This window comes from Leptonychotes weddellii, chromosome 16 (genome assembly GCF_054177405.1).
Source record: "Leptonychotes weddellii isolate Sample4059 chromosome 16, ASM5417740v2, whole genome shotgun sequence".
Lineage (NCBI taxonomy): Eukaryota > Metazoa > Chordata > Mammalia > Carnivora > Phocidae > Leptonychotes > Leptonychotes weddellii.
The window spans coordinates 31,611,033-31,625,111 of NC_138384.1; the positions used below are offsets into that span (position 1 = coordinate 31,611,033).

At 36.6% G+C, this 14,079-nt stretch overlaps 1 protein-coding gene across 1 annotated transcript in view; it reads right to left on the minus strand.

Annotated features, from left to right (window-relative positions):
* LONP2 (lon peptidase 2, peroxisomal) overlaps positions 1-14,079 on the minus strand; it is a 65,910-nt gene that overhangs the window by 47,910 nt on the left and 3,921 nt on the right. The window contains exons 2-4 of the mRNA XM_081807889.1: positions 9,806-10,040; positions 5,861-5,992; positions 4,257-4,432 (exon numbers count right to left, since the gene is read on the minus strand). Of these exons, the coding sequence (XP_081664015.1) occupies positions 4,257-4,432; positions 5,861-5,992; positions 9,806-10,040 (543 nt within the window). The remainder of the gene's footprint in view (positions 1-4,256; positions 4,433-5,860; positions 5,993-9,805; positions 10,041-14,079) is intronic.

A 14,079-nucleotide genomic window follows, 5' to 3' on the forward strand; every position in this document is an offset into this window, starting at 1 on the left:
CCGGGACTCCAGGATCATGACCTGAGCCGAAGGCAGTCGCTTAACCAACTGAGCCACCCAGGCGCCCAATAAAAAAGCAATTTTATAAAAACAGAAATATTAGGGCGCCTGGGTGGCTCAGTTGGTTAAGCGACTGCCTTCGGCTCAGGTCATGATCCTGGAGTCCCTGGATCGAGTCCCGCATCGGGCTCCCTGCTCGGCGGGGAGCCTGCTTCTCCCTCTGATCCTCCCCCCTCTCATGTGCTCTCTCATTCTCTCTCTCTCAAATAAATAAATAAAATCTTTAAAAAAAAAACCAAAAAACAGAAATATTAAATTCTATACTTTTATTCTACATAACTCATTAGCAGATAAAATTAATATTCTGAAGTATGAAAAACTGAAAATAAAAAAAATTTTAGATGAGTTTTAAAAGCACATCAATTATTTCATCATTGAGACATTAAGTATATTTTTATGCAATCTTTTTCTCCCAGCTACTAAAGAGACTTCTCAACTCTTAAGCAATAGGCAGACAAAGTTCTAGGCTTAACTCTAAATATTATCCTCTGATTCCTACATTTTCATAGCTGTCGCCTGTTTGATCACTTTCTGGAATGATTTTGAACACCTTTCTATTTAAGCAGTGGTAATATTTACTGATAATAAGCTGCAGTTTCTGTGCCTCCCAACACGGAGTGTGCCTTGCTTTGTCTTTCTGCAAAAAATGGATAACTAAATTAATGATCTGATCTCAAACCAGAAGTAATTCAGATTTCTGCTGTTTGTTTGAAACAGCATGATGTCCTGAAGTAGAAACACCAGACAGGCTACTCCTGTCTCTGTCGTCATTCTCCTCCAGCCTACTTTGATGCTCCTTCCTTAGTCCCACTGGTAAGGAATCCTTTACCCTGCACTTCTCTCTCTACAATGTATTCTCTTTGACGAAGGAACACTTCTATGTTGATGACCATTAAGTCTCTAACATTATTCTCAACCTTTCACTTACTTTCCAATAGCCTTCAGAGACCTGCCATTTACACTCTTGCCCACATCAAATATATTTTCCTGACCTTAACTCTGCCCACACATAACAACAGTAAAACTGATGGCTCAAGGGAGACTTCAGACAGACCCCCTATAAATGTAATGTATGATAATGAAGGTATCGCAAATCAATGGGGAAGTGAAGAATTATTCACAAGTATTGAATTAAATAAAAAGCTATTTGGGACAAAATACAACTGCTCTCTTCACTTTAGGGCAAAATAAATTACATGTGGGTTAAAGAATTAAATACTTTTTAAAAATTGGCTAAAGGTAAACTGAAAGTGCATATTTCTCAAATCACTGGAGGATAGAGGACTCTAAGCTTAGAAGATAGAAAAAGATTAGCACAGTTGCACTAAATGAAAATAAAAATTTTTATAGTTAAAAACAAAAAAGTCAGCTAAATTATGGCACAGCACAGTGACACAGTCCAATTTTGTAGTATGTTCTTAATACATTAAAAAAACAGAGGACATTTCAATAGCTGCAGAAAAAGCATTTGTCAAAGTACAACATCCACTCATGATAAAAACCTTCAACATAGTACGTTTAGAAGGACCATACCTCAACATAATCAAGTCCATATATGAAAAACCCACAGCTAACATCATCCTCAATGGGGAAAAACAGAGCTTTTCCTCTAGGGTCAGGAACAAGACAGGATGTTCACTCTCACCACTTTTACTCAACGTAAGTCCTAGCCACAGCAGTCAGACAACAAAAAGAAATAAAAGGCATCCAAATTGGCAAGGAAGAAGTAAAATTTTCATTATCTGCAGATGACATGATACTATATATAGAAAACGCAAAAGACTCCACCAAAAAACTGCTAGAACTGAAAAATGAATTCAGTAAAGTCACAGAGAACAAAACCAATGTACAGTAATCTGTTGCATTTCTACACACCAATAATGAAACAATGTACAGTACAAACAAAATCAATGTAATCTGTTGCATTTCTACACACCAATAATGAAGCAGCAGAAAGAGAAATTAAGGAATCATTAGGAAGAGAAATTAAGGAGTCAATTCCATTTACAACTATACCAAAAACTGTAAGATACATAGGAATAAACTTAACCAAAGAGGTGAAAGACCTGTGCTCTGAAAACTATAAAACACTGATGAAAGGAACTGAAGATGACACAAAGAAATGGAAAGATATTCCATTCTCATGGATTGGAAGAACAAATATTGTTAAAATACCTATACCACCCAAAGCAATCTACACATTTAATGCAATTCCTATCAAAATACCAACAGCATTTTTTCTCACCGAGCTAGAACAAACAATCTTAAATTTGTATGGAACCACAAATGACCTGGAATAGCCAAAGCAACCTTGAAAAAGCAAAGCAAAGCTGGAGGCATCACAATTTGGGACTTCAAGTTATATTACAAAGCTGTAATGATCAAATCAGTATGGTACTGGCACAAAAACAGACACATAGATCAATGGAACAGAACAGAAAACCCAGAAATGAACCCACAACAATATGGTCAATTAATCTTCGAAAAAGCAGGAAAGAATAGCTAATAGGAAAAAGACCGTCTCTTCAACAAATGGTATTGAGAAAACCAGACAGTAACATGCAAAAGAATGGAACTGGACTACTTTCTTATACCACATACAAAAATAAATTCAAAATGGATTAAAGACCTAAATGTGAGACCTGAACCATAAAAATCCCAGAAGAGAACATTGGCAGTAACCTCTCTGACATCGGCTGTAGCAACTTCTTCTTAGATATGGCTCCTGAGGCAAGGTAAACAAAAGCAACAATAAACTATTGGGATTCCTTCGAGATAAAAATCTTCTGCACAATGAAGGAAACAATTAACAAAACTAAAAGGCAACCTATGGAATGGGAGAAAATATTTGCAAATGATAAATCTGATAAATGGTTAGTATTTGAAATACATAAAGAACTTAGAAAACTCAACACCCAAAAAACAATCCAATTAAAACATGAGAAGACATGAGTCGACATTTTCCACAGAAGACATAACAGATGGCCAACAGAAACACAGAAAGGTGCTCAACTTCACTGATCATCAGGGAAATGCAAATCAAAACTATAATGAGACATCACCTCACACCTGTTAGAATAAAAAACTCAAGAAACAACAAGTATTGGTGAGGATGTGGAGAAAAAGGAACCTTCATGCACTACTGGTGGGAATGCAAACTGGCGCAGCCACTGTGGAAAACAGTATGGAGGTCGTGCAAAAAGTTAAAAATAGAACTACCCTATGATCTAGCAATTGCACTACTACTGGGTATTTGCCCAAAGAATACAAGAATATTAATTCAAAGGAATACGTGCACTCTGATGTTTACAGCAGCATTACTTAACAACAGCCGAATTATGGAAACAGCCCAAGTGTCCATGGATTGATCAATGGATAAAGAAGTTGTGGTGTGTGTATACACACACACACACACACACACACACACACACACACACACAGGAATATTACTCAGCTATAAAAAAAGAATGAAATCTTGCCACTGGCAATGACACGGATGGAGCTAGAGAGAATAATGCTAAGCAAAATAAGTCAGCCAGAGAAAGACGAATACCATGTGATTTCACTCATATGTGGGATTTAGGAAACAAAGTAACTGAGCAATGGGGAAAAGAAAAAAGAGAGGAAAACCAAGAAACAGACTCTTAACTACAGAGAACAAACTGATGGTTACCAGGTGGGGGGATGGATGAAATAGGTGATGGGGATTAAGGAGTGAGTGCACCTGTTGTGATGAGCACTGGGTGATGTGTGGAAGTGTTGAATCACTATATTGTACACCTGAAACTAATATTACACTGTACGTTAACTAAATGGAATTTAAATAAAAACTTTAAAAAAAAAAAGGAAACATGAGATATACAACCATCCCCTTAAATTATTTTCAAAGACACTCATCACAGTTGTTAATTTTTAAAATATAGAAAACATGGGAAACAACACACAGTGTCTGGCAAAAGAGAAATGGCTTAGTATATTATCCCTTTTGATGATGAACCAAAAATCACCAAGAACAAAAAGTAAGAAAATATTACCATGTTTTTAAAAAAAGAAAGACCCAGAAATGGAAAAGGACTAGAAAAACATACTGAATTCAGAATTTTATCAGTAACTTGAGTGGTAAGAGACAATGAAGTTTTTGTTTTGTTCCTTTCTTCATTCCAATTTTTTTTTACTTCAAAAAAACTGAATCTCACATCACATAAAAACAACTGGAAATGTAAAGAAGTAGATTGAAAGAAATATCTACCCGCTTATCATCATCTTGCTTGTGTTTTCTGGTTTTCTGAAGCAATTTCAGGCCTTCAATTTGTCTGACGAGTAGCGGTATGGTCATCTTGAACCGTTCCTCTAGACTCACCGCATCTAAAATCTAAGGGAACATGAGTCAGTTAGTAGACTCTCTCAGAAACACATGCTCCCAAAACAAGGCAGTCAGGTCATGACTTAAATTGTTAAGTAAAAAAGACATCAATATTCACAACTATGTTATGGACAATACAACCAGATTAACTATATTAAATCACTAGAATACTAAAAAAGAAAAAAAGCATCTTGACTTCTCATTTAAAAATGAAGCCATGTGTATTGTTCCAAAAGCAAGAACAAAACACACGTTTAATGTCAACTCTTTCTGTGAATTATTCTCTTAAAACACAGAATGTGTCTACATATTAGGACTAAACAAATTCTAGGTTCAAAATATTAAATTTTTACGTTCATGAAAGAGTAGGAGCACTTTTAACCAACCACCACTAGTGATCAGAGTAACTAATGCTCTCCATTCTCTCAAACCTCCCTGCTGATGCCCACAGCCAGCTTACCCTCTGGTACTCCTGCACTCTTCTGCGCCTACCAGTTGAGCTGCATTCTTGTGTTTAGAGTAAGGTGTTTATACACCTTTCTGTTAGGTGCACTTGCTATTATAATTTGTTAGATTTGCTACACAGTTGCTAAGACATAACTGTAATAAAAGTATTAAATAAACTGATAAAATGAAGGTTTCAATGAAAACTAACTTACATGTTCTAGGAAGATTCAATAAAGCAGACTGCTTAAAAACACTATAAAAATTTGTATGCAAGAAAACTTACAGTTTGGGAAAAAACATGCAAATCTAAGATTCTGCATTTTTCAGTGTCTTTACAACTCATTTCACTTTACAGAAATAGAAACTGAAAATCATAGATAATGCATCATAGGTATGCTTTATGTAAGAAACATCATGAAGAATTCTAATAAAGCAGGCCATACACAAAGAAAAGGTCACAGCTCCACATGTTTAAAAAATAGACAAAATATATTTATTTTTTAAGTTAAATACTTATTTTAAAATTATTCCCCACTTTAACTTTTTCCATAAATTGACAAACTACTAGTACTGATAATGTGAATAAAAGAGCTGCCTGGGGGAGCCTGGGTGGCTCAGTTGGTTAAGCGACTGCCTTCGGCTCAGGTCATGATCCTGGAGTCCCGGGATCGAGTCCCACATTGGGCTCCCTGCTCAGCAGGGGGTCTGCTTCTCCCTCTGACCCTCCTCCCTCTCATGCTCTCTGTCTCTCATTCTCTCTAATAAATAAATAAAATCTTAAAAAAAAAAAAAGAAATAAATACTTAAAAAAAAAAAAGAGCTGCCTGAACATACAAAAATGTAAAGCAATCACTTCTAATAGTCAATTTCAGCGTAAGAGCATTTTAACTACTTTTATGCATCTCTAGTATCTCTTACTGAAGGTCAAAATTTATTATTTTGAATAAAAACTGACAAAACAACTCAGTATTTAAGAAGGGAATACTGTACCTGGAGCTTCTCTTTGTTGCTTGTTCGGATAATTGAAGTCAGAATGTCTGGTAAAGCTTCTCTTGGAAGACTATCTAAAAGGCGTCTCAATTTAGCAACTGCAGGGACAGACATATCTAACATTTCAACCAACTGCAAGGATAAAGAAGTCTTTTTAATGAAATCTGGCACTATTTGTGAATTCAAAAAAGACTGCTATATAGGTTTAATGTTTGGGCCTCAGGGTCTTTGTTTCTGAAAGATCACTGATTACTATAGTCCAGGCATTTTACACGTCCCAGAAGAAAATAGAAATACATTCAAAATATCAATCAGAATTGAAAGGCAAAAGTGGCTCAAATGTGGATAATATGAATGTTTAAAAGGCTCTGTAAATTTATGATTTTATTTTGAAAAAAATTAAAATTTATGGAAAAGTTGCAATAGTACAATAAACTCCTATCCTTCCCCTAAATTCACCAATTATTAACATTCTGCCACATGCGGTTTTTCTCTCTAAGCATGTGTGCGCACACACACCCACACAGTTGCTGCTGAACATTTTAGAGTAAGTGGCAGATATCATGACCCTTGTTCTTAAGAACAAAGGTATTCTCTTACATAATCACAGTGTAATTACCAAATTCTGAAAATTTAATAGAGTCGATGCTACTATGCTAACCAATGAGTAGCTGAAATACTGTTTTTTAGTAAAACATTTGGATTAACGAGAATCTGAGCACTGACTGTGAATGATTTTTATAAAAACAACCAGGATATATCTTGGAGTTAAGACACATTAAGTTCAAAGCAAGCTTTCAGTAACTATGATAATCATTGGGGTTGTTGACAAAAGTTCTCCTCTTCTTCTGGGCACATGGCAGGACTGCTCTTTCTCACCTCCTCTGAATACAAAATGGGGCTATGATTCTTGCCTTGATCCATGAAACATGAGGGGAAGCGACAGTTCCTTCTGGGCAGAAGCATTAAAAACCATTGAGATTTGCCACATTTACTTTTCCAGTCTCAGCAATAATGAATACATGTTTTGAGATGAATCTCTAATCTTCTTGTCCCTAAGTGACTCTAACAGGTAGATCAGCACACTCTCTAGTTTTAGGCATAAAGCATGAATGAGAAATGTATGCTGAGATTCTGGGAGTACTTAAAACAGCAAAGCTTAGCCCATACTGACTAATTCACAAATGATGTGCCTCATTTAGTCACTCTAAAAAGATTTCTGATGCCAGTATAATCAAGCCTCTCTGAAGGCACTGTAATTTAGGAATCTATCCATTGCCTGCCTAGAGTCAAGGGAATGAAAGCGCAGTCATGATGAAGCTATTCCAGGTGGGAGAAGTAGATAATAAAATTTAGAGACTCTTTCTCCTAAGAATTCATCCTAAGAAAATAAAACAGTTAAAACTTGTTCTCCAAGCACTTACTGAGCACAAACTACTTGACAGACAAAACATACTGCTCAGCAGGGGATGGCTAAAGCAGGGATGAATTCAAGTTTGGTAGAGGAAACAGACCTATAAGGTAAATTTCAATACAATGGGATAAGCATCATATTAAAAGGGATGCATAAAGGACTGTGGAAGCACAGGAAAAGGAGCACAGGATTACCTTTTTTAGCCTTCTGTCTTGTCACCAACCATTCCCACTTGGTGGCAGTGTACTTGGAAAAAAGGCCACATGATCTTTCTGGCTCCACTCAATGTCTAAGGATACCTTGCTTCCTTTGCCTGCATCCCACTATTTCCCTCATCCCATCTACTGCAGCAAATCTCTCCTTAGTTGATGAGATTGTGTTTATCTCCTTGTAAGCCCTACCTATCCTGAATGGTCTGTCATTGTCTGCCTTTAAAATCCTTCCTCTTCCCCTCTTTAAATAATGATGGGGCTAAGTGATACCCAAAGCTCACCCCCAGACTATTTCCTCAGTACCTTGCAAAAAACACCAAACAAAAATACCATTTTAAAAGAGATGTATTGACGAACCATGAGAGACGATGGACTCTGAAAAACAAACTGAGGGTTCTAGAGGGGACGGGGGTGGGAGGATGGGTTAGCCTGGTGATGGGTATTGAGGAGGGCACGTTCTGCATGGAGCACTGGGTGTTATGCACAAACAGTGAATCATGGAACACTACATCAAAAACTAATGATGTATGGTGATTAACATAACAAAAAATTTTAAAAAATAAATAAAAGGTGTATTTTTTTTTCTTTTAGAATGTAAACTCCTCAAGAGCAGGGACAATGTTTTCTGTATGTTCTATTGTGCCTAATACACTGTAAATGCTCAATAAATATTGATGATGAAAAAAAAAAGAGCCAACAGGAGTTGGGAAAGCATCAGTCTGAAAACTGAGAGAAGGAAGAACACTCCCAGCAGAAAGAACAGGAGGGACAAAATCACAGGGACATGAAACAACAAGATGTGAAGCTCTCTGACGGACAACGTGACTAAAATGATGGGTATAAATGGATTAAGTAGAGTTGGGAAGGGCCTTAATGTTATTCTAAGAAAGTTTAACTTTATCCTATCACCATTAAAGTCTTTTTCTCAGGGGAGAGGCAGGCCCAAAACTTCCTTAGAAAGGCTCCGTGAACAGGATGAGTCAGAGAGAAAAGAAACCAGAAAGAGATTAGTCAGGAAGCTACTGAAGAAGTCGACTGATGAGGGCTATGTAAGGAAATGATAGAAAAGTATTAACTGGAAACAACCTCAATGTCTAAAAAGAAGAAAGATAAAATTATGGTATCTCAATTCAATGAAATTTATAAAAATACTTAATATGAAAAGTAGACATGAACAGGAAAATAAAACTAAGACTTAATTGGACTGAGATCAGAAGACAAGGCAAAAGTTAAACTAAATGCATGGTAGCAGTGAAATTATGGAGATGTTTCGCTCTAAAGATTCCTTTCATGTCATAACAATTCTTCACGTTTAAAATTTCTCTTTTGATTTAAAGTGGGGAGAAGTTAAAAAGCCAAGTGCAATCTCTATGAAGCTGTGTCCAATAGAAGAACTAAGACCCAGGGAGTAGTATTACCCAGGAAAAAGAGAAAATTCGGATTCTCCATCTCCTTCTTCCAGTTCTCAAAATGAAGTGTCTCTGTTCAGAGTAGGTTCTTCCTTTTAGTCCCCACAGAAGTTAGAGCTCTAAGTTTTCTATTTTCCTATTGTTTACCACACTGGGAGTGTGTTGCTTCGAATGCCACAGCAGGTACAGATACCACAGGCTGTGAACACTTGCCTTACGCTTTGCAATGATCGAGACCTTCAGACACTGCCTGATCCTCACAGACCTAGTTACAGTCACTGGACTGCATCAACAGAAAGTAGGAGACTACATTTTACAATGTATTTCAATAAGGTTTCAAACAAAACAGGGTGAAGGGAGGAGCTTTCTAGTCAATCTCGAGTTAAAAAAACTCAAACCTAGAATTAAAAAGTCCAATATTTAATGCATGCCTCACATGTGCTTCCCTCCCAGCATTCTAGGCTTTAATCAAGGCTTTAATCATCTTTGAAATCAGTCTACCATAGACCTAACCTTTCAAAGTTACTGCCAGTCTCAGTGTGACCTTGACTTCTGAAACAACATAACTTATGTAATTTGCTACCTAGATGACTCTTGTGCCATATAGCTTTTGTGCAATATTTTAATTTTTAACATTATTTAGGTTTAATAACTGTCTGGTTTGGAGACACTGGAAGTTATAAGGAAAGCTCTAGAAAGACTCTTTGGAAAAATTTTAGAAAGAGCTGGCTCATTTTTCCTAGAATGACTTAGGTACAATCTTAAACAAAAGCAAAGTGAAATCAATATATCACTAAGTCATTTAAACATATGCTGCCTTAAAACTTCACCACTCAACAGATTCATATCTTAGGGCAGCAAAGGAACTGAAGAAAATGGGGTTTTAAGGAAAAAAATAAAAGCAACTCACTTGTACTGCATATTTGTAAAACTGTTCTGATAGTTCTCCTAGCTCCTCCCTAGTTTTACAGGTGTTGGGAAATTCCTCAAGCCGGTCCAACTGTTCCACTTCAGCAACGGGATATGGCTTCTCTTTTAAGACCTGTACAATCTGGAAACGGCACAGGCCTGTAATCAGCAAAGTATAGTGAGGCTTGGGCCAGTTACTGCCTACAACCTGAACCGCCAGGGCAGCCGTCCCAATCCTGAAAAACACACAAAACATCAGTGTTAGAAATGTTCAGTGTGGTAGAACAGAAACTTGCCTCAACAGGTGTTGCCTTTTCTGAGGAATTCTTTAAAAAACAAATAACATCTAAAGTGGAAATGATTTCTCTAATTTAGAATCTAGCAATGGTCTGTGAAGTCACCACCACCAGTAAGGGGGCAAAGCAGGCCATCTCATTCTAATTATTATCTCCTTTAAGATTAGGTAGAAATACCTAAAAATAAATACGTAGAAGTACTTGACAATTACATAGCTTAAATTCATTTTGCTAGGAATGAGGCAATATTATGCTAGAACAAATATTAGCATTTTAAACAGATGGAAATATAAACAGCATTAATGTTAAACCAATCTAAGAAATCTCTGTCCCAATGACCAGGTTTGCTACCAACATCAAGCCAGGTTTTTCACACAATCAATCCCCAAAACTTCCACATATCTGCCTTCTCACAAACTGTCATCATATCTGAGAGTTAGTATCTATGTCCGTGAATATGAAATTTCTAAATGCGGGGGACTAAATATCAGAGGCTACACACTGTCATGACTGAAGGTATAAACTTAGTTCTGTCCTAAGTGATAAACGTCCCACCTAATACTAACTAAAAAAGTTGTTTTATTTCAGTCTTAGCTCCTTAACAGAACATACAATTCTGACTAAGTTACATATAAACTTAATTCACAGAAAGGAAGTCTCATCCAAACTAAGCCAAAATTATACAAAATAGCAAGAGCCACATTCAGAAAACACATCTAGATCTCAAACTAAAATTGTATCTTCTCCCTTCAGCTACAGGAAGGGCTGTCATTTCAGAGAAGAAACTGGAATTAAGGCAACTAGAACTCTCAACACCCTGGGGAAATGGTACTCCTGGAAAATCACACTTGCCCATCTCAAACATACTGAATCACACATGAATATAGAATTTGAATATGTCAGGGAATTTGCTTACTTCTATATGCAGTCAAGGCTCGACTATTTCCTTATATTCATTCCACAGATTATGCGGAATCTTTGGCTTTCCTCTGCCATTCAGTTAATTTTGAGCTATGTCCATCTTTCCTTACCACCTTTTCAGTCATATCACATGTACAGGAGATAAAAACTGATTTTTTTTTTAAATTATTTATTTATTTATTTATTTATTTGAGACAGAGAGAATGAGAGAGAGAGAGCACATGAGAGGGGGGAGGGTTAGAGAGAGAAGCAAGCTCCTTGCTGAGCAGGGAGCCCGATGCGGGACTCGATCCAGGGACTCCAGGATCATGACCTGAGCCGAAGGCAGTCACTTAACCAACTGAGCCACCCAGGCGCCCGAGATAAAAACTGATTTAAACAATAACTAAAACCAAAGAATCAGGAAGATAATTTGGTGGGGAGAAAAAACATGATACACTTTAAAAACTGAAACGATTTTACAATTCTCTATTATTTTAAGGTATTTGTTTTGTGGCTGCTTTTCTTCAGTCATTAATGGTAGTAGGCTATTATCTCCCATTTCCTGTAAACCAACTCGGATTGCCTGAGAAAGTTAGCAATAGCTGAACTGATTAGAGACCAAGACTACAATTACCCTCAGATGATGCCCATCAATGCTTGCACAATGCAGATCTGTCTACAAGCAACATCAACAGATGACAAACGGGATCCCTGGCCTAAGGGGTTTGCAAACTGGAACCAAGGGGAAACAGAGAGAGAGATGAGGCAAGTCCAAACCTCCAGATTAGGAGATAAATTTTATTATTTGAGCTACGTCATTCATTAAAGGTGAGACTAAAAATGAGTTTTCTTACAAAGCAAGTAAAATACTGTGTTAACTGTGAAACGAAGATGTTCCAAATTGACAAGAGATTAAGTTGGATTTATATTACGCCTCTCCTCCTAATGAGATAAATATATAAAGGTTTTACATTTGTTAATTGGGTCTTACTTTAAATCACTTACAGTTGACTTGAATGTAACCTTTTTAAAGAAAAACATGATTTGTGAAATGATAGATGGCTAGAAAGAGTATCTGGTGAAAGACATTTCGGGTAAAAAGCTCTGTGAAAAAGGACCATGTTTAATGTTATTTTAGCCAAGTTCTACTGTATATTGGGCTCTAGGTTATACATATAAATATAGATAGTAAGTAAACAAAATATACCATTATGGTCAACATTCTGATTTTGCAACAGACCCAAATGTATACAGTAAATGAGAGGTGTTCTTTCCCTTTGGGTAGCAGCTCTGTAAATCTACACCTTAAATACTGTGTATTTTACAGTTCAAAGAATTTTTGAAACTCCTAACTGGGATCTATTTTCAGAGTTGTAAAATATTGTTTTAATCCAAAGTCTGATTACAATGGGTATGACTTATGTACTTTGGAAACTGACTTAGATAATATAAGAGTTCCAAAAATATTTGAGACCTATCAATTGTAGGCGTGGGAAAATCTAAAAGCAGCACTACTACAAAAGGCAGTTTTGGAATATGAGGATATTGGGTAAATATCCAAACTGGCCTATGCCAACCACTTGCTTTTTTTTTTTTTTTTTTTTTACTTTAAAGCTCTCCATCTTTCTTGGAATCCTCAATCTTCCAAGTCTTTTTCTGTAATGACACTAGTTCTGCACATATTGAAAGAATCTGGGGCCTTCCCACTCCTCCCCCCAACTTCCATTTGTGAAATTTACATTTTTTTTTTTTTTTAAAGATTTTATTTATTTGACAGAGAGAGACACAGCAAGAGAGGGAACACAAGCAGGGGGAGTGGGGGAGGGAGAAGCAGGCTTCCCGCTGAGCAAGGAACCCGATGCGGGGCTCCATCCCAGGACCCTGGGATCATGACCTGAGCTGAAGGCAGACGCTTAACGACTGAGCCACCCAGGCGCTCCTGAAATTTATATTTAAAAGTACCCATCTGGGGAATAATAATACCTCTAACATATAGGTTTATTGCTCCATAGCCTACAAAAGGCTTTCGTAAGTATTATCTCATCGTATACTACCTTTTACTCCTGTGAGGAAGGTAGCACCATTTCCTTATTATAAATTAGTAACTGAGATTCAAAAAGGGTAAACAGGCTAGTTATCCATGATTACAAAGATATTGCATAGGCAGGCAATAGGGGACCTGAATTAGGTTTTATGACAAATTTTACTTTAACCACCGCAAGAGACAATATCAATTTGTGCCCATAAGAAATATACTTATTCACATAGTTTCTAAATAGCTGAGATACTAGAAAGCACAGCTATTACTTAATATCTACTGTTCACATCTCAATTACACTTAACAAAGAGAAGCATTTCTACCAAAACTCTGGAATCAAGTTACACATCTTTGGAAAAGAACAACTGAAACATCTTTTTAGTGTTGTCTTGTGTCACCCCACTTATCTTTTTGAATTATTTGTTGATTTTTGGCAAAACTCATCATCATGATTAATAATAACTTAGAAACAAGGAGCCTATTGCTCCAAGGTCTATAACAGACAAGGCTTCTGTTGCTATAGGATTTTTGCTTTTCACTCCTTTATTAAAACTTCATTTCTGGGGGTGCCTGGCTGGCTTAGTCAATAGAGCATGCGACTCTTGATCTTGGGGTGGTGAGTTCAAGCCCCACGACAGGCACAGAGATTACTTAAAAAAAATTTTTTTTTTTAAATTAAAACTTCATTTCTGAATTTAAGAATTGCCACTTGTAGACACTTTCCTTAAAAAGAGTAAATGCAGATTTAGGAAAATCTAAGTAGAGCTATCCATTACATACTTGCTAACATAAAAGATTAAATTTTAAAATGTTAGTACTACTAGTAATATTTCCTGAATGCCTAAGAAGGCTCACGGATAAAAATAGGAGTAATATGGAAAGAGCCAAGATGTCCATCAACAGATGAATGGATAAAGATGTGGTATATATATACAATGGAATATTATGCAGCCATCAAAAAAAAAGAAATCTTGCCATTTGCAACGACATGGATGGAACTAGAGGGTATTATGCTAAGCTGAATAAGTCAATCAGAGA